At 46.8% G+C, this 19,769-nt stretch overlaps 1 protein-coding gene across 7 annotated transcripts in view; it reads right to left on the reverse strand.

Moving 5' to 3' along the window:
* The window catches only part of LOC113260353 (phospholipid-transporting ATPase ABCA1), a 125,849-nt gene that overhangs the window by 77,837 nt on the left and 28,243 nt on the right, over positions 1-19,769 (reverse strand). For 6 of the 7 annotated variants that reach the window (XM_044386769.3, XM_044386767.3, XM_026506085.4 and 3 more), the window contains exons 3-5: positions 19,343-19,436; positions 15,194-15,335; positions 13,761-13,879 (exon numbers count right to left, since the gene is read on the reverse strand). In XM_044386769.3, the coding sequence (XP_044242704.1) occupies positions 13,761-13,879; positions 15,194-15,335; positions 19,343-19,436 (355 nt within the window). Of the gene's footprint in view, positions 1-13,760; positions 13,880-15,193; positions 15,336-19,006; positions 19,108-19,342; positions 19,437-19,769 lie in introns of all 7 variants that reach the window. The other variant, XM_057313637.1, reaches the window with a different exon arrangement.

Raw genomic sequence — 19,769 nt, forward strand, 5'->3', positions numbered from 1 at the left:
TAAAGACATCCCTGAGCCCCGGATAGAACAGAATACACGCATGAGTTGACCCTCCTTGACCACATGGACCACGAATGCCTCCCAAGTGTGAAAAGCCAGAGATGAACGTGCACACTTGCTAGGGAACTTCACAACAGCCTCCTTGCTCCGGAGCATGATTGCTAAAGTGTGGGAGGCTGACCCAGGCTGCATTTGCAAAGGGTCGAGGTCATAAGCAACACTCTTGAGACCAGCAAGTAGGCTCGGTGTTTACAAGACTCTTCTGTTATGTCAACAGGCTGTGAGGATGAGAACAGCTGCATGTGATCAAACTCAAACCGCCTATCAGTGAATCCCCCAGATGAGACAGAAGGACCAAGAGGCCGACTCAATAGTCAACAACCCTTGGCAGTGCACGTGCACAGGGTGGTGAGGTCGCTGGGTGGGGGAGCAGCAGGGCGGGCTAAAGATCCCTGGCTACAAAGAAGCCCATTCTGGTCACAGGCGTACCACACATATGGACCTAGATTCACATACCACCAACAGCTAGAGCCAGCATGGACAAAGAAAGGCAATGTGGAGCGTTGCACTGGTTCTCAACCTTGGCTCTGATTACACTTGAATAGGTAGTGTTACAACCACCCCAATGCCCAGGGTACAACACCCAACATATAATCAGAACTTTTGGAGCTGACACCCAGGTATCAGAATTTTCTACAACTCCCCAGGTGACTGTAGCTGAGTTTGAGAAACAGTGGAGTGGTACAAAGATCAGGGACGTGGGGCCAGAAAAACCTAATTTTGATGCCCGACTCTGCTACTTACTGACTGCGGCTTTGAGAAATGCATTTTGCCTTCCTGAGACCAACTTTTCTCATCTAAGAGGTAAGAATAACGGTATCACCACCTTTCCAAGACAGGAAGATTGGAGACAGTCATCTGTAAAGCATGAATAGTGAACAACTAGGTCATGGTATATTTTCGATAAATGGTAATAATTTTGCGATTATTGAAAAGGGTTTCTTTCACTTAACTTTACCAATGTACCGAAGTGAAGTGTAGTGAGTAGATAAGGACACAGTTCTTGCCCTCAAGGAACTTTCAAGGCTGATAAGGGAGATGAAGAAACACGTCAATAAAGCAGAAGGAGGAATGAGGAAGACATGCAAGTGACCAAGATGAGGCTTGTCTATAAGTGCGTGGGGGTGGGGGTCAGGGGAAGTCAGGCTGAAGCCAAATTCTGGAAAAGGACAGTGGGCCAAAATCCTCTTGAAGTTGTAGCTGGGGAGATCTCTCATCATGTCAGGGCCAGGATACCCTGTAGTCGTAGCGCTGTGTGCATACTAGGTGCTCATAAATGTTTTTCGATGAATAAATCAACAAGCAGATAAACATAGAGAAAATTCCTCAAAACCTAAGATCTGGGGAATAGAATGGGAGAAGGAGGAGAAAGGAGTATAGTGGGAGCCTAGGGTGGGGTGGCTTTGTACCTCTGGTCTCCGTTTTCTCCTTTATGTAGCTGGCAGGAAAATGAGTAGAGAACCCAAGAATATGGAGAAAGTCAGATGTCTGAAACAGCCCTTCTTCCCTTTGGCCTAGCTAATTCCTACTCTTTTTGTCTATGACTTGGCCCATGAGTCATCTCCTCCAGGAAGCCTACCCTGACTTTCCCACCCTCAAGCTGGGTTAGGGGGCTGTCCTTTGTGCTCTAGTAGCCTCCTGTGTTTCCCTCAGCCACACACAGAGCTACAGTTGTCTGGGCACACATCTTTCTTGCCAGAATAGAAGCGCCTTGAGGGGCGCATGGGTGGCTCAATCGGTTAAGCATCTGACTTTGGTTTTGGCTCAGATCATGATCTCAAGGTCATGAGATTGAGCCCAGTGTCGGGCTCCATGCTCAGTGTGGAGTCTGCTTGAGATTCTCTCTCTCCCTCTGCTCCCCCTGCTCATTCTCTCTCTCTCTAAAATAAATAAATAAGTCTTAAAAAAAAAAAAAAAGTGAGCCCTGAGGGCTGGGACTTTGTCATTTCAAAGCCGGCAGTGCCTGGCACAGAGAGGCACCAGAGACCCGAATTCAAGTCCTAGCTTTGCTCTTTCCTAAGTATGGAGCCATGAACCCTGCTTTTCTCCCCTTTTCTTAATCTCTCTGGGCCTCAGTTTCCTCAGATGTAAAATGGAGCTAACGCCATTCACCAGTTGTTGTGAAAACCAAGATCAAGAATGGGAAAGTACTCTTCCAGAGGGAAAGAGCTCAGGAGCCTCAACAGTTCACCCAGGTAACTGAGAGGGTGTGCAAGCTTGTCAGAGCACGGTCATCACGGAGCTGGACTGGTCGCTAAATTCAGCGTGGGTCCTGCTGCCCACAGAGAAGACTCGGAGTCACTATCCAGCAAAAGGCCAAGAGAGCTCTCCTGCCGCGATCTCTCCAATACGGACCAAAATACACCACCCACGCAACTCAGCCTCCTCGGTGGCGCCTGGAGGAGCAAGCGGTGGCCTCTCCAGTTCCCAAGCTCTTTGCTTTGCATGTAGAAAGGTAGGGCAAAGGAGAGAAGAAACAAAACAAAACAAAACACCAATTCAGGATCTTGGAGTCTAAAGAACAAAACACATGAAACGTGTGTTTGTGGGCTGCGGAAGAACAGGGCAGATTCCTCCGTTTCTTGCCAGTCCCCTGGGCCAGGCCTCTGCCCAAGCTAAGGACACACTTCCACAGCAGCCAGGGGCGAGGCCCCGCACCCTGCGAGAGGCTTTCCGGCCACTTAGCCTCGCTTCTGCTCCTCTCCCGCCCCGCGGAGCGCAGCTGAGGACCGGGAAGGAGGGGGAGGGACGGCGGGGAGGAGGGAGGGCCGGCAGGAAGGCGGAGGAGGGAAGCCCTCCGCAGAGCCGGCTGGGGTTACTGTAGGTCAGTACCCTCCAGTCCCCAGCTCGAGTTTCAAGATCCCTGTAGTCTCTTTTGTTCAACATGAAAAGCAACCACAGCAATCAGCTGCTTGAGAAGTGGGGGGAGGAGGCGAAGGGGAAAAAAAAAAAAAGACGCGTAGAAAGCGAGCACGTCGGCTTCCAAGGCCCAGAGACTCTTCTGAAAGGGACCCCAGGAGGGTCTCCCAGCCGTCGCCCTGTCATATGGGCAACAGCCTGGAGGGGACCAGGCCGGATTCTAACTCGTGGCTTTCCTCAGCCCAAGCTTGTCTGGCCGTGCAAACAAAACCTGAAAACATCTCGCCACTAAGAACAGGCTGGTTAACACACTCCGGTGCTTTTTTGTTGCCGGGATTTTTCTTTCTTTCCTGATGTTGGGGCTCTACTTTCTTCTCCAAGGATAGCTACCCCGGCTTCCTTGAGATGGCTGGACCCTCCTCTCTGGGAAGACCAGGGCTTCTCCGGGAATTCTGGGGCTCTGGGCAGAGGAGTGAGGCAAGGTGAGTGGCTGCTCCCTGGGTGACCCATAGGGCAGGTGAGAGCTTGGGATGTACACAGCCTCGGAACTTCTCTGCTGTGCTTCTGGGCTCGGGCCCCCCAACCCAGGAGATTTCTTCATTACAGTGAGGGCTTGCTGAGGGGATTCCTAGGCATACCTGGACAGTCTCAGGTTCTGGACTCTGGCTAACCTGCTTCAAACCTCATATCCAGAATCTTCCAGTCATGTGGCCTTGGAGAGGTCACTTAAGCTCTCTGAGCTTCCATTTTTCTGAAAGGGAGGTTTACCATTACTAGGAGCCTGAACTTTAAACAAGTTCAAAACAAATGTTGATAAAGTCATGTATGACAATTATGTGAAGGGGTCCCAAGAGAAACCGGAATATTTACGGTTATGCTCCCTGAACCGTTTGCAGCAAGTACCAGGGAAGCTGGAGTCTTCTGAGACTAACGGGAGTACTCTAAGCTTACAAAACACATATTCCTTAAAGTATTTTACATGTAGGGTTAACTTACATTAGTTCAACAAACTACAAAATGGCTACTGAACCCGAAACACTAGTACTGTGGTTCAAAGGAGCAATATTTCTCAGTGCTTCTTGAAGGCAGGAGCCTGTAACAAAAGAGATGCTCTGTGAAGACATGATCCCTGTCCTTGCCAAGAGGAGATGGAGAAAGGATCAGGTCGGCAGACCTGTTAGCCTCCAGCCCTGTCTGCAACTCCACAGTCAGTCATCATTAAAATCAGGGGGTGGAGAGAGACATCTACTAAGGCAGTAGCTGACCTATGTCTTACTGAGAAGTAGGCAACATGGGCTGATGGGAGCCCCTGGAATGAGGACTGACATCAGCTGATAAGAACCTGAACGGCAACCAGGTCCCCAAGGAACAAGTGGAGACAGCAGCCCCAGGGGGAAAGGGTGATGGGTTCACACTGGCCAGGAGCACTCCTGATGCAGTGAGGGTGATGGGCAGTCGGGCTGGTTTCGGAAGCCCGGCAGGAAATGAAGGTAACATGAGGTGAAAGGTAACAGAGATCACGTTGGCCCACATGAATTCTGGACCTGAAGAGAAAGAGAGGAAGAGATGAGGAGCCAGCATTAGACAAAGCAAGGAAAGAGCTGAAAGCACTGTGCATGGAGAATGCTTTGTGAAGACCAGGGAGGTGGGAAGGTGGGAGAAGATGCCTGGAAAAGGCAAGGAACAAAGAGAAGGAAAGAGGTCAAAAGTATGAAGCACAGAGTCCAGGAACAGGAAAGACTGAATCAAAGAGAAAGGGTGGAGAAAAAAAGAGCTGGGAAGAAAGAAGAGAGTTGGAGGCATCAATCCTCACTGATGAGCTGGTCTCTGACTGAAAATGCAACTAGACACTCCTAACACCAGGCAGCGTGGGATCAGAATTAGCCCCAGGACCATGAGAGGTCTAGGGAACATGGGAGAAGAAAGGAAGATGAGTTTAAGATGGGGTAGGGTGTGAGAAGGGATCCTTTCCAGGGCTGAACTAAGGAATAACTGTTAATATATATAATGTATAAATAACTTAGCTTTCCCTTACTTTCAAAAGGAATAAACTATATCAGGATAGGGACAAAGTAGTCATTTGTGCACACTGGAAGGTGATTAGCATTTACAGAGCATCAGACTCATTATATGTATTCTTTTTCTAGAATGCCTAAAACAAGCTTACGAGAAATGTCATAGTCCCATTTTTCAAATATGGAAATAGACCCAGAGGCGTTAATACCCAGCTCAAGGTCACAGAGCAAGCAAGTGGTAAATTTGAATTCAATCAGCTCTGGCTAAAAAGCTTTGGCTCCTTCTACTTTATGGGGAATTCAATGAATCACTTCACTCTTTAAAATCTCTTCATCACATTTTTGACATCAAAAGATGGATGATGCCACCCATGCTTCCTGGTATTGGAATAAGGCAACATGGCAGCATGGTGGTGGAAAGATGCTAAGCCTTGGGGTCAAACAGACCCAGATTCAACTTACAGCTTTCTTCTGTGACCTTAGGTAACAGACATATCCCTTTTGAGTCTCAGTTTCCTTGTCAATAAAATGGAAATAATACCAACCTGCCAACGCCACTGTAAGCCTTCAATGTAATAACATATCAAAATGTAAAACAGCATCATTACTTGCTGCAACTTCATCTGTTGGAGGAAGTGTCACTCCAAGATTGTCTTTTGTGCCTCAAGGCAACAGTGATGAGAGGGCAAGAAATGGGAAGCTTTCAACTAAAAACACACTGGACTCCCAAAATTCCTCTTTGCACCCACGGGGTAAATAAATCTTATACTGGAAAAGCAAGACACATGAAACTCTGTTCTTGATGTTAACAATCCAACTTTTTAAAGGCAGTCTGCTGTTGTGGAGTACATGCTGTCCTGTAATTGAGTGTAATTGTGTTTTCTATTCTTGTCTGGGTAAAGTTGACCTTTGATTCAATTTAGTTCAAGGAACATTTCAACATAGCAGTGCAGCACTGCATCTACCTGATTACAGCCTAGCTGGGGCCAGACCCCTACCCTGCATGGAAACCAGCAGTCTGGGCTCCGGGACATAGCCCGGCCGTGACAGGTCTGGGAAAACTTCCTCACTGTAGGTTGAAAAGGTTTCAAAATATGAAGTCCCAGGCCCTAGATCAGAGCTTTCAACAAGTGCATGCAGAACGTGAACTGCAAACATGCAAAGATTTCAAGAAATTTCCAGTCTGATGATATAATGTTGACACATATGTCATCAGATCTCCGCAAAAGATGACTCACAGGGGGCCCACAAGGACAGAAAACAAAGTTTGGGGCTGCAGCCTCAACTTCGGTGGCTGTCCGAATGGAATGAAGGGGTTCAGGCAGGAAAGGAGAAATGGCTGTGAGTCACAGGATGTTCTTTTAGACGGGCCTTGGGAAACGTTCCACCCATGCCTGTGCCCCAATGAAACCGGGGAGCGGAGGAAGTCTGATATTTCTCCCAGAAGCCCTCTTGTCTCCTTGCTGATGCCAACCATCCATACCCCGTTATCCTGTGACCTCCCTCGGGGGAAGTTTCTGGCTACCCTGGGCGGCTCTCTTTAGGATGTAGTAACAGCAGAGTATGAAAGAGTGAAGTTGCAGGCCTCTTCCTCCCTTTACCAGCTATGCTGCTTCAGGCAAGTTACTTAACCTCTCTGAACTTCAGCTCCTTCTTGAGCATAAAAAGGAACAAAATTCCCTACCTCACATGGTATGCACTAGAACTAAAGTACAAGCCTGGTGCCTCTTACGTGCCAAGCACTGCATTAAATGCTTTACCCGTATTAGCTCATTGGTATCTCCATTTTGAGGAAACTGAGACAGAGATGTTATGGAATTATTCAAGGTCACATAGCTGATAAGCAGAAAAGCCAGGATTTGAATCAAGGTTGCCAAGTGTTCTCTTAGCACTAAATTATACTGCCCAGTGGATGTTTACAAGATAACAGTTTTATATCCTCTTCCCTCAACTCCCTGTTACAACCAACTATCTTGCCCTGTCACCAAAGCCTGCTCCGCCCTCGGTGGATCAGGTCTGCTTGACTTTCAAAGATCAGAGCAGAATCAAAAGTCCACACGGTGAGTCCAGTGAGTCTGCAGTATAACCAGTAAATCCAATAGTCAGAAAGTTAGGACCTTTTTCCCTGAGTAAAATCCAGCGTAACCCTGAGGACTTATTTCATGAAAGTCTTACAGAGCCACATCAGAAAGGCCAAACAAACCAGATTTGTCCCATGCATATATAGAAAATGGCAGCAATGCCCCTGACATACTAAATCTAGCTAAAGGACAGAGAAGCTCAAGACCCAAGTTGGGACGTGGGGGTGCACGCGGCACTGCCCTAGATCTCCCCTCCATGCCTGCCTCTTTCTAACCCTCGATCTCCATGATGTGGCATGCCTTCCAAAGTGACATCTCCAGCCCAGTGACAAAATGCCCAAAGTTCTTCCTTGTCTTCCCTAGGGAAGTTCTCATAAGCTTCAGAGGGCTCTACATCCCAGACAGAAGGCATTTCAGAAGCTCCTGGACCGGGCACGGTGGGGGGCCAGTTGTAACCCTAGTCCTCACTGGGAGGTGCTGAGATAAGTCCTCCAGGCCATAGCAAAGAGCCACGAAGGCCGTGCACCACCCAGCTTCAGGAAGTATAATTCTCGGGGAGTGCCATCCGCATGGACGGCAGTGTACATGGCATCCACAGAAATGTGTAACTTGCCAGCCCTGTGTATGTAGCTTAAAAGCCGTCTCTCAACTGTCCCACCTACCTGCCCTGGCCTGATTCAGCAGGTCCAGAAGATGATCTCAAGTCCCACAGAACACCTACTCAACTTCTGTTAAAAAGCATTAGGGTAGCTGTAATTTGGGACAGGGCCTGACACCTGGAGAGGTAAGATCTTGGCTAAGGATGGAAGTTGCTGAGTCCCTTACACAGGGGAGACTGGGGATCTGGCATCCAGCCACACCACAGAACACCCCCCCCCCCGCCCCATAATCCTATCCATTGGGGCAGGTCAGAGCTGATAAAGACCGAGAACTCCCACAGCACCTCCACAAGCACAGGAATCGTCCCAGAGCAATGGTGAGGACGAGGGGGCAGCCAAGGGACACAGCAGTGGACAAGAGCCTAACTAACTATGAAAACGAGGGACACTGGCAGAGTTGGGAACTTCTTATAGGGGACGTGAGGACGGCCGACCCAGGAAGGCAAGAAGCCTCAGCCCCCACAACGTGCATTTCCCAACTTCCAGCCAAGCAGGAAGCACTGACCGCGCTTGGCATAAACTCAAGAGGAGTCTGGGCCCATGGTGCCATTTAGAGACAAAGGAGAGTCTATAATGGAAATCCCAGGATTTGGGGAAGGAATGGGGCATTGGGGTAAAGTGGATATATGAGCAGAAATTTTCAGTAGGAAGCAGGCTAAAGAAAAGAGCCTGGTGAGTAGCACTAAGCAATGCATTTAAGTAGCTGAAAAGGAAACAAGTAGAAAAGACAGAGCAGAAAGCAAAGGGACATCTCTCCAGCCCAGTCCTGATCTGAGTGACATCAGGCCCACTGGCGAGGCCTTGGCTCTGGCCAGTCAATTCTTCACCCATCTGAACCTGCCGGATTCACCAGAGAGGGGCAGGTGGGTTGGGTGTGGTGACAGAGCCTGAGGGGAAGGCCAAGAGGGAGGCTAAGGAAGATGGCACTTCTTCCTGTCTCCCCAGGGCCTCTGGCAAGAGCAGATGCAGGTCTGTGAGGCCTGAGGCTGACACAATTTGGGAGGCTCTCTTTATGAAAAAGAATATTTTTTAAAAATCCTGCTTGGACATTTTCTGATAGCGAAGATCTCTACCAGGGCCTTCAAAGGGGCCGAGGAGAGTGAACCTTCTTTAGCTTCTCAGTAAATCTACTTCCGGCCTCCAGGTTCATGGCAGCACTTCCTACAATGTTCCAAAAGGTGAACCTTGTGGAAGAAAGCAAGCCACGACTGTTTGAAGAACTTTTGTCATTATTATTTAGCCCGGTTGACTTGGGTTCACAAGAGGGAATTAACTAGAAAATTACACGCGCTAGGATTTTATACCTTTCAAAGAACTTTCACTTGACGCTTAAAATACCCTGTGAAGGAGAAAGGGCAGGTATTTTCTCTCACTTTTATTCCACCAAGATCCCCTGGTTGCTTACCACGTGCCTGCTACTGTGCTAATGCTTGGGGTAGAGCCATGAACAAGGCCCCCTCCTGCCTTCGAGAACTACAGTCTAGGGGAATGGACCACAGCACTGGTTAGTCCCAGGTGATCTCCCTTCCAAGTACTGACCAAGTTTCCAAAGTGTAACATCTTCAGGTTGTTTTGCCAAAGTCCCAATTTCAAAGCAAGGAAAGTCAAGGCCCAGAGAAGTTGAACAAATTGGTAAAACTAAACAGTCAGCCAGGAACAGAAGGGGAGAGGAGTCAACTATGTGCTGTGCCCCCCTATTAGCCATCCACAGATGTCATCTGATCTAATGTTCAATGACCCTTGGGTAATCTCTATTTTCTAGGTAAACTGAGGGTCAGAGATAATCTAAACATGCTCAAGGTTCACAGATAATGAGGGGTAGAGCCTGAATTTGTTCCCAAAACAAATCTTAACACAAAGCCCCCAATTTTTTCTCTTATACCAGCATTTTCCAAATTTCCATCACTTACAAACTACTCTCACAAGTTTTACCATATGCACAGAAAACAATGTATTCTCTAAATTAACTCTTTCTATTTAACATCCTCCAAAGCAATAATACCCATGAATTTGCAATTTGATAGGGGTTAAAATTAAAAGTTGTCATCTGTATACTGCTTGAAATAATCTCAGATACTACATCAAACTCATTCAAAGAAACACTCATCCCTGCCAGTCTGCATCTCAGAGACAGCATCTAAACTTGTCACTTTTTTTACAGTTCCTGAGAATTTGTGCAATTTTTGTATTTCCCCTGCATTGCAGTCATAATGGGGGCTTACAAAGAATGAATGCTCCTCCCATGGACTCCCAAACATTAATTTAACCTCTGGTCAGCCTGTGTGGTTATAGGTTTAGGAAGAAGATAATAAAATGTCCAAAAAGTTCCAGTGATGAGAAAATAGGGTAAGGCCCCTCTGTAAGGCTTCCTGTGTGGGTTTCTCATTAGGATGGTTTCAAAAATAATTAGACTTGTCTGTGATTTAATTCTTAAAATGAGAGGGCTTTTCAGTTGGAAGATTACCAGAACAGCATAAGATAGCACTGTAGAAAGAGAATTTCATGGAGCAGCAGACATTTAGCTGTGCTCCATTCCTAGAATAACCTTCTGGTGGCTGTGCAAACTTGGAAAAGTCACTCCCCCTTCTAGAATAGGTTATTTTCTATTCCAGGGACATTTTGTTTTTTACACTTCTGTGTTCCAGCACCTAGAACACTGGTTGACACATATTAGGTTCAATAAATATTGGCTGAATGATTGAACGAGTCAACCCATTTGTTTATAAATGAACTAAAAGACCTCTAAGGTCTCATCTAGTAAATAGAAAAAAAAATGATGCTCGAATTCAGGAAACCATGGGATTAGAAGATAGTATCTGAGTACAGACCCCCATATCCACAAATTATATGTGGATAGTCCAATGAATCTAAATTGAAGGAAATAACAAGTCCTCCAACTTGATCACAGGGCAGGGGCTCCCTGCAGTGATGACACCATAGGTTGGTGAATCTGTAAGAGCCTGAGGAGTAGTAGTCCAAAGGGGTCATTAGTCTCCAGTGAACTGATCCAAACCTCCAGCCTTGGTCCACAGTTATTAATGACTTGGATCAGAACAAAGAGAGCTAGTTATCAAATTCCTATATGACAGGAAACAGTAAGAGGCAGCAAATATACACATGGCAAAATCAGAATCTAAAATGCTTTGGGCAGGACAAAATGACATAGGGAATTTAAAAATGTAAAACACAGAGGAAATAGATGTTTTCCCTTTTGGTTTAAATGGCCAACAGCGTGATCAAGAAATGGAGAACAAGTAACTTGCAATATTGTGTATTTAAAAGACTGCAATATTGGTTGACTGCGTGCAGAGCAGGAGTCAACAGTGTGACATGGATGCCGAAAAGTCCAGTGCAATCTCACACTGCATTAACAGAAATAGAGTTCTCAGAACAGGGGAGGCAAAAATCCCCTTCTACTCTGTGCTGGAATACCGTTGTAATTTCTGATCAATTTCAAGGAAGACATAAACACACTGAAACACAACCAGAGGAGAGGCAGAAATCAGGGAGGCAAAAATATTCCAGAAGAGGAACGGAGGATGTTCAGTCTAGAAAAACACAAAGACTTCAAGGAGAAAGGGGGAAAAAAACCCACAAGAGCTGTCTTTAAATATTTCAAGGGAAATCGAATTAGCCTCCATCGACTGTAAGGTATAACAGGATAGTGAGTATGTTCTTCTAATTAGAGCTATTACTACCCAGAATGAGCTGCCGTGTGAGACGTAGGTCCCATCACAGGAAGTGGGTGTGTGGTAGAGAAGGAGGTTGATGAGGACAAGACTCCAGACCAAGGATCCTTCCAATCCTGACAGTGACAGTGTAAGAAGGCTAAGCCCACCATCATACTGTGAGTAGGGCTGTCAATGCAGATAAACACAGGTCTCTAGGTCAGGATCTACACTGATATACCCCAGCCTTGGATTCTCTCTGAAATCTAGAGTGCTACTCAGATTTGGCAAAAAGTGACTGATTTCGCCTAGGAAGAAGTAACATTCCTGTGCATTTCCCTCCAGTCCGAGGCCTGGTTCAGTGATGCAAGACAGGCAAAGAAAGGTGGGAGCAATTTAGGAAGGAACTGCAGCGCAGAGATGGGAATGGACTGGGTGAAGGGAGAGATGAGTAATAAGCATTGATATGATATAATCAAAATTAGAGGAGATTCTCTCTTCAGAGCTCTGCAGAGAAAGTTTTTTGGACATAGGGTTTGTCTTCTCTTCTCCACCCTAACTCATGTCTCCGGTTGCTCAAAGAAGAAAAATGGTTGTGTGTCTAAGGAAGCCCCCACTAAGATCTGAAACTCAGCCCCATTAGTTAGTCTGTTTCCCCAGTCATGAGAGGCAGAAGAGCAAGGTGAGGTGCTCAGAAATGCCTCACTGACACCTAAAAATTACAGTGGCTCGCATTGATTGAACATCTATTATGTGTCAGACACTGTGTCAGGTCTGACATTTTATGTTGTAAGTTACCTATTATTTTACAGTTGAAGAAATTATGGCTCGGAGAGGTTAAATGGTTTGGCCAAGATGTCACCACTTCAAAATAATCACAGCTCGTATTCACTAAGTGCTTCCTCTGTGTCCGGTGCTGTTTTTAAGCAATTACACGCGTTATCTCATTCATTTCTCACAACAATCCTATGAGATAGGTTCTCCTATTGTCCCCATTCTACAGATGAGAAGAATAGCCTCAAAGGGCCTAAATGACTTATTCACAAAGCCACAAACCTACAAAGTAATATACCAGAGTACTCTTCCCTATGGGCCACACTGTGTCTCTGTGGTAGGAGAAATAACCCCAGCTCTGCCTCTGGTTGCCAGGCAGGGGCCCTCCAGTAGATCAGAAAGGACACAGACTTTGACTGGTGACTGTGACCTCTGGGTCCTATGCTGGGACAGAGATGTGTGTGCAAGGTCAGGGGCCTACAAGGCAAGGAAAGAGCACCCAAAGGGCCAGGCCATGCAGCCCAGAGTGGTCTAGCCAGGAGCTCGTCGCAGCTGACCCAGGAGCCTAAGCACAGCCACACCTCTCTCCGAGGGGAAGTGACACCTGCTCCCTGCCACCCACATAAGATTCCCCGTGCCATCAAGCCCCACGCTGCTGACTGCCTCTTCTCTTGCCCAGGGAAAGCACAGTTCTGTTTTCCCAAGAAAATGCTCCAAGTCTGGTGGAAACCCTAGCACTTTATACCACTTCTTCTTTTGCCAAGTGGGTCACAAACCAGGAGGCTTTTCAGCAGAAGCTGACCCTCCCCATCCCTCCTAAATCACCAAACTGAGTAAAAAGTACTTTCCTGGATGCAGCAGTTGGCCCATGATGGGGAGTAATTTATGACTGCCATTGTTTAGAACCACCAGTACATGGTGATGACAATAAACAGACCCACTCTTAGTCGGCTTCATTATTGTTTTTAAATTCTCTATCGACCAGGCCCGCCGTGACTGGCTGCACCCGGGAGACTGCTCCCACCGCCCCGTTCCCCTGGTAGGCCGCTGCCCGGCAGGCTGCTCCATGATTTCTGCGGCCCATGCCTGCTCCTCAGATGCTGCCTCGGGACAGGCAAGAAGCTCCCTGGGCACTTACCAGGTCAGAGATGAAGACTTCACTTTTAAAAGATCAGACGTCAAGTGCCCATCAAACGACTACACGGAAGCTGAGCTGCGCTTCCCTTTTGGAAATAAAGGCTTAGCTTTCACCTATCCATATCAAGTGCAACCTGAATTGTGCTTACATGCACATAATCATCCCCTGTCTATAAATCTGCCCATGTGCTGCAACCATATGGGCAATTCCAAAAAAAGTGGAGTTGGCAGCAACCTGCACCCCCCTAATTGTCCTAATGCTGGGCCTGTGCCATTCCTCTCCAGTGACTTTTCTTCTGTCTCCCCAGAGAAGGCCAGCACATTCATTGTCTTCCTAGTTTCTTCTCAAACACCCCCTGCAGAGAGGCCATACAGCCCAGCCACTGAGGAGGAAAGCTCCCTAGGAAAGAACTGGAGGAACAAGTGCCAGGCCACCTGGGCTGCTGTCTCACCCCCATGGAGGTTGATTTCCAGTTATGAACCAATGCACAGAAGACTTTTGCTTACTTGAAGCGGAACTCTCTATCTGCTGTAATGTCCTCAGAACTTGGTGTATGTCTTTCATGCTGGTGTCTTTCTGGCTATATAAGAGAAGCCGCCGAGCATCTGAGAACAGGCGAGACACACTGTAGAGGGTGCAAGAATAGAAGAAAAGCCCTGGTTAGACAAGCTGCCTCTCTGGCTTGAAGAAAGTACCTGCCAAGAAAACACACCCCCGCCTGGCTGCCAGGTATTCCATGGGCCAGCCCTGGTCCACTCCTACTGCTCCCCACACCCAGCTTCACGAATACCCTAGGCTCCTACTCACCTACCTGCCATCCCTGCCCCAAATGCTCTTCCTGTGTGTCCACACAGCCAAATCTTACCACGCTTCAAGGCCCAGCCCATGTACCTCCTATCCAGGAAGCCCTCACCCCCCCACACACATATCCAGGGCCAACTTAACCATGAGACACAGCAGACACAGTGCCTAGGGCCCAGGATGCTCTTAGGGGTCCACAAAAATTTTTAATGTCTTTTAAAATCAGAATTAAAAAAATGAAATTCAGAAATTCAGAATTAAAATATATGATAATAAATCCAACCTGGATTATAGTCATCTTTATACCAACACAGTTATCAAATAAAATTTTTAATATTTCTGCATGCAAGGAGGGGTCCCTGAAAGCTACAAAGCCTAAGGTCCATGAATGTTATGTGTGGCCCTGTCTGGCCCGGCTGCAGCTTCCTCGGAACTCTCCTGATACACCTCCTACAGTCCTTTGTCCCCTCTAACTCAGGCCATGGTTCTGTGCATTCCAGGAATCTTCAATGGCTCATTCAGCAAATACTTATTAAGTCCATATTTATGTCCAGTATTGAAGCCAGGAGCCAGGAAGACAAAAGCAAAGGAAGCAACATCCTGGCCCTTGGGGAACTCACATCCGGTGAAGAGAGAGACCTGCAGACATTGGGACACCACAGTATGACAGGGCATTGACAGAGTGAGAGCGAATCTGGAAGCCAAGGAACAAACACTCCCAGCCTAGGCTGTGAGCTCCTTCTGGGCAGGCCCCCTCCTGTTCATATCTCTGTACCACCTCCCCCTCCTAGACCAGCCATTTCAGATGCACACGAAATGCTAAGTGAATAGGCTAATGAATGGACAGAGCTGACATGCTGTGTCTCCCCATTCCCTACCTACAAACCAGTTTTTGGAAGAATAGCCCCCAACCACATGACTCTTATTGTCATAAGAGCCACATATTGTTACTCCTAAAATGCACCAAAGTAAAATCCCAGTCTTAAATCCTGGCAGCAATTCTCCCTGCCCTCATTCTTCAAACCTTTACAAAAGCAACTTCACTCAAATTCAACCATTCAACATTCTCCAGAGGTTGAGAAGGGAAGGAAAAGTATTAACTGACAAGTTTGGAAAGAAAACCTGATATAGTACTTACATGGATTTGTTAAAGTTTCCAACAACCCCAGGGGCCTCACCAGGAGTCGGATAACGGAAACAGGGGTTATTGGCATTACAGATAATCCCCTGAACCCAAGGAAGCGTTCCTGCAGAGGGCATGGCTTTGTTTGGAAAGTGGCCTATGAAATCAAGAAGAAAAACACAAAGAGAAACATTAATGCTTCGAAGCGATTTTCGGACTCGATAGGAACCCTTATCTCATTTGGTTTCACCCATACATTGCTCCATCCCAAATGTGTCTATCCCATTCCTCACATCCCAGACACCTGCCACCTCTGGACTGATTCCAGGCTGAGCTGGAAACTTGGCATCAGAGAGTAGTACTTAATCTACTTGCATCATCTGTAGAATGGGGTTCATGACCTCAGCCTTGGGGAAGTGATGAGAAGGGCAGAGTAGACCATACACAGAAATTGCCTGGTGTGCAAGTACCTGACGACACTTACTTCACCTTCCACTGCCTGCCTCACCTGCCAGAGACATGGAGGGGCCCTGGGAATGACCTGATCCAGTTCCTTCATGCTCTAAGGAAACCACAGCAAGATGAAGTGGCAGGTGAAGAATGCTCAAGGAGGGGCGTCAGAGTGGCTCAGTTGGTTAAGCATCTGCCTTCAGCTCAGGTCATGATCCTGGGGTCCTGGGATGGAGCCCTGTGTCCTGCTCCCTGCTCAGTGGGGAGTCTGCTTGTCCCGTCCCCTCTGTCCCTCTTCTCCCCCACTTGTTCTCTCTCTCCCAAATAAATAAATAAAATCTTTAAAAAAAAAAAATACTCAAGGAGTCAGTGGGCAGGACTGGGAGTGGAACCCACATTTCCGTGATCTCAATCCATGTTCTTTCCCTTATACCTGAGGCTTCCCTTGTGCTCTAGCTCTTCTCAGTCCCCTCTTGTACTGTCCTTTGTTGACCAAACATGTTAGTTTCTCCTCCTCTACCAGCTCACAAGCTCCTCAAAGGCACCTAATAAACTTGTGAACTTGGGGTCAAATGTCATCCATGAAGCTATCTTTGTGGTCAGTGCTGTTCTGTCCCTCATTAAACAACGAGTCCCATCCCATAGGTCACCTCCTCACTTTCCTTTCCCTTCGTTACGGAGGAGCTGCTTACAAACAGCAGGTTTAGAGGTACTTGGGTGGGTCCTAGGTGTCAGAGGACTTTGGTGTGTGGTAGGCAGCCACAGGGGCCACTTACGAGGATCAACATAAATGTGCCCTGGGACCAGAGGCTTTTCACCGAAGGACAAGCATGTGTGAATTCCTCTGGACAGAAAGGCCATGGCTCCAGCTTTCACCATATTCTCAGGGTTACCTGTGACCCTAAGAGAGGTAACAACCATTAAAAACAACGGCTCTAAGTGACAAAGAAGGGCTGTGTAGCTTTACAGGGGTGGAGGTCAGACCTACGGGGACTCATATCCAGTCCCTGCAACTAACTTTGATCAAGTTACTCAACTCCTACCTCAGTTTCCTCATCTGTGAAATGGTGATAGAAATACAGTCGACTTCCCAGAGCTGCAGTGAGTGTTGCGTGAGTTTTTACAGGCAAAGCAGATAGCAGAGTGCCCGGCCTGGGGCAAAGGTCTGGGGAGTGAGCCCGTCAGGACTGTTGTGGCACTCTGGTTGTGAGCCTCCAACAGTACTCACTCTGCCGCTGTCCAGCCAGAAATAGTCCTTGCACCCACAGTTATGACCTTCCTCCAAACCAGGAATCTTATCTTATTCATCTTACTCTTTTCATGCAAATATGCTAACAGAGTGTCCCCAGAAGGTAAGCCACAGCCAGGAGTTGCTACCCTTTGCATCTCCAATATTGGAGTCCTTTTCTTCTTTTTCTTCTAGCACAGCCCAACCAGAGAGGCAACCTCCAAAGCAAGGAGGTAACAAGATCTGATCACTGCAGTCACCCTCTGCGGGGACTCTGGCCTGCCGAACGTTTACTCAGTTAACCTCCTTATCTCCCTGTTAATAGTTCAAGGAAAACCAAACAAGGTCCCTTGCCTAGGTCAGCTGCTCCTCATGCAGGGAAAAGTTTATGTAACCCAATCAAATACTCGAAGAATCAAGGGATTCTCTTTAACCTCCTGGAGATACTGGCAGCAAAAATAGGGTAGTGTTGGTCCAGGCAGCACTGGGCAGTGGAGGGGAAGTTATTTCAGGCTAATCCTTGGGGAGTAAAACAAAGGCCCTTCCCTAGAGGTTGGGTCCCACCTGATTTGAAAAAAAAAAAAAAGCAGTATGGGGATTTGGCATTTGGTATACAGGACAACAATCAAATAGCATAATGGACCCCCAGGGCCCAGGGAAGTGATTAGGACCTTAATGGCTCTCAATCAAACTGGGAAAGATTTATGGGGAAGAATTATACACCAATCCTTTGTTCCTAGGAACAAGACATCTCTGCAGGCTTCATCTTAGCTCTCTGCCCTTCTAGCTAGGTCCCTGGAAGGTGGTGAGAATAGGAGGGTAAGGTTGTAAGAAGTGCACAGGTGGGGGGCAAAAGTCTCATCTGCCTTCTGTGAGTATAGTGATTTCACATTTCTTAGAATCTATAGTCTAGATCCAGAGGGATCTGGGTTAAAATTCAACAACTTGCCCAAGATCATGACCTCAGCAAGCAGTATAGCAAGGATCCAAACAAACCCCAATTTGTCTGATGCCAAGGTCTGCACTATTTCCACTACACCATCTTGCCTGCTTGTGATCATTCCTGAGAGAGCATAGCCTAGCAGATAAAAAGGCTGAGTTTTCCCTAAAACCCTAAAACATGTACTTCAGTGAAGCAGAGGGTAATGCTAAAATAAAATCAAATATGCATTTGTTCATTAATCTTTGGGGCACCAAAAGAGAAGGCGGAATTACCTCCCAGGCCCACAAATTGAGTGTATATTTCATTTTGTGCTCTTTTCCTTTCTGGTGAAATCAGAAAAATCACATCTGGTAGAATGTTCTTGAGGTTTTGTGGATTTTGGGGGTTTTTTAACTTGAATATGTATAAGACGTATTAGCAAATTAGCAGGTAAATATCTGCCACTATGAGCTGTGAGAGACGGAACGAGACTAAGAACACAGTTAAAAGGTGTCCCTAACCCCATCTCTTCCCTGAAGAACAATATCCTGCAAAAGCCTGTGCAGTCAGTGGGCTGTGCGTGGAGCTAGCTGATGGCAGGTAAAGGCTCTGAAGCAATGGAACAGACGTGCCAGTGAAACCTCCCATATAAATGTTGACCTTTCAGACTGGGACATTTTTGCAGTCAGTCCTTCCCAGTGAGCCGAGCCAGGAGACAAAGACGGTGATGACAGAATGACACTCAGGACAACCACGTGGGGTAGGTGTTGTCATTCCCCTATGATAGAGTTGAGGACACTCAGGTACAGAGAAGTGAAGTCACTTGCCCAAGGTGAGATACCTAGTAAGCGTCGAAGCCAGGATTCAACCCAGGTCACCTGACATTGAGAGCTTGTGTTCTTAGCCACTACTGTATTTTCTACCCTCACTATACAGAGGCCATCATCCAAACACATGCCCAGGAGTCACATGATCGGAACTCGATTTCCTCTGTGTCACTTATTACATGTGTGACCTCGGGCAAGTCCCTGCACTTTCCGGAGCCCCAATTTACTTATCAAGAAATTAAAGCAAATGCTAACAGTGAAGGTCTATTATACAAGGTTGTTAATGACAATCCAAAGAAATAATATTAGTCGATCTGAGCAGTTCTATACAAATGCTGCTTAAAATGATATGCTCCCTGATTTACAACTGTGCAATAAAGACATAATGATATGAAAAAAACCTGGCAGGGTCCAGATGACAGTTGAGTTAAGGCACTGCCTCAGGGGGCTCTTTTAATCACCATCCTCTGACTTATTGGTAAGCTTCTTTTACTTTCACGATCTAAAATGTATGAAACAGATGTTGGCTATTATTTTAATTACTGTTATCACCATTTGCTAGGACGAAAATGGTTTCCTGAGTTCACGCCTTATCAAAAAATTGGAAGCTTTTCTCTTCCAAACCATGTGCGCTGTTTCCTAAAGATAGCATCTTGGGACAGGACAAATGTAGTCCACGTCCCCTGCCTGGATGTCGAGTGCCAGCAGAGTCTCACCAGGGATGGTCAGATACTTACATTCATGTTGTTCATAGGGTGGGTAGCTCAGCCGAACGGAGATCAGGATCAGGAAAATAAATAGAGGCCAGGCCACTTCCAGCAACAGCTGACACTGAGGGGGAAATAAGACAGAACACTGTGAGTTTAAAAAAATAACATGGGTGCTTAACTCCACTGGGCTTTGGGAAATCCATAGTTGTTAATTAAACAACTGATCGACTCTCCAGCATCTCCCACCACTCTCCTGGCTTCCACAACACTGAATTGTTTGCAGTTCTCATGTTATAACATACTTTTCCATACCTCTGTATTCTTAAGAAAGAGAAAACCCTTCTTATCCTGCTTCATTGGGCTCATTACTTACTATTCATTCTTCAAGACACTCCGGCACCATTTCCTCTACTAAAATCTCAGGCTAAGTGAGAAGCCCTTCTGTAACAGTAAC

This window comes from Ursus arctos, unplaced genomic scaffold (genome assembly GCF_023065955.2).
Source record: "Ursus arctos isolate Adak ecotype North America unplaced genomic scaffold, UrsArc2.0 scaffold_18, whole genome shotgun sequence".
In the NCBI taxonomy this organism is placed as follows: Eukaryota; Metazoa; Chordata; class Mammalia; order Carnivora; family Ursidae; genus Ursus; species Ursus arctos.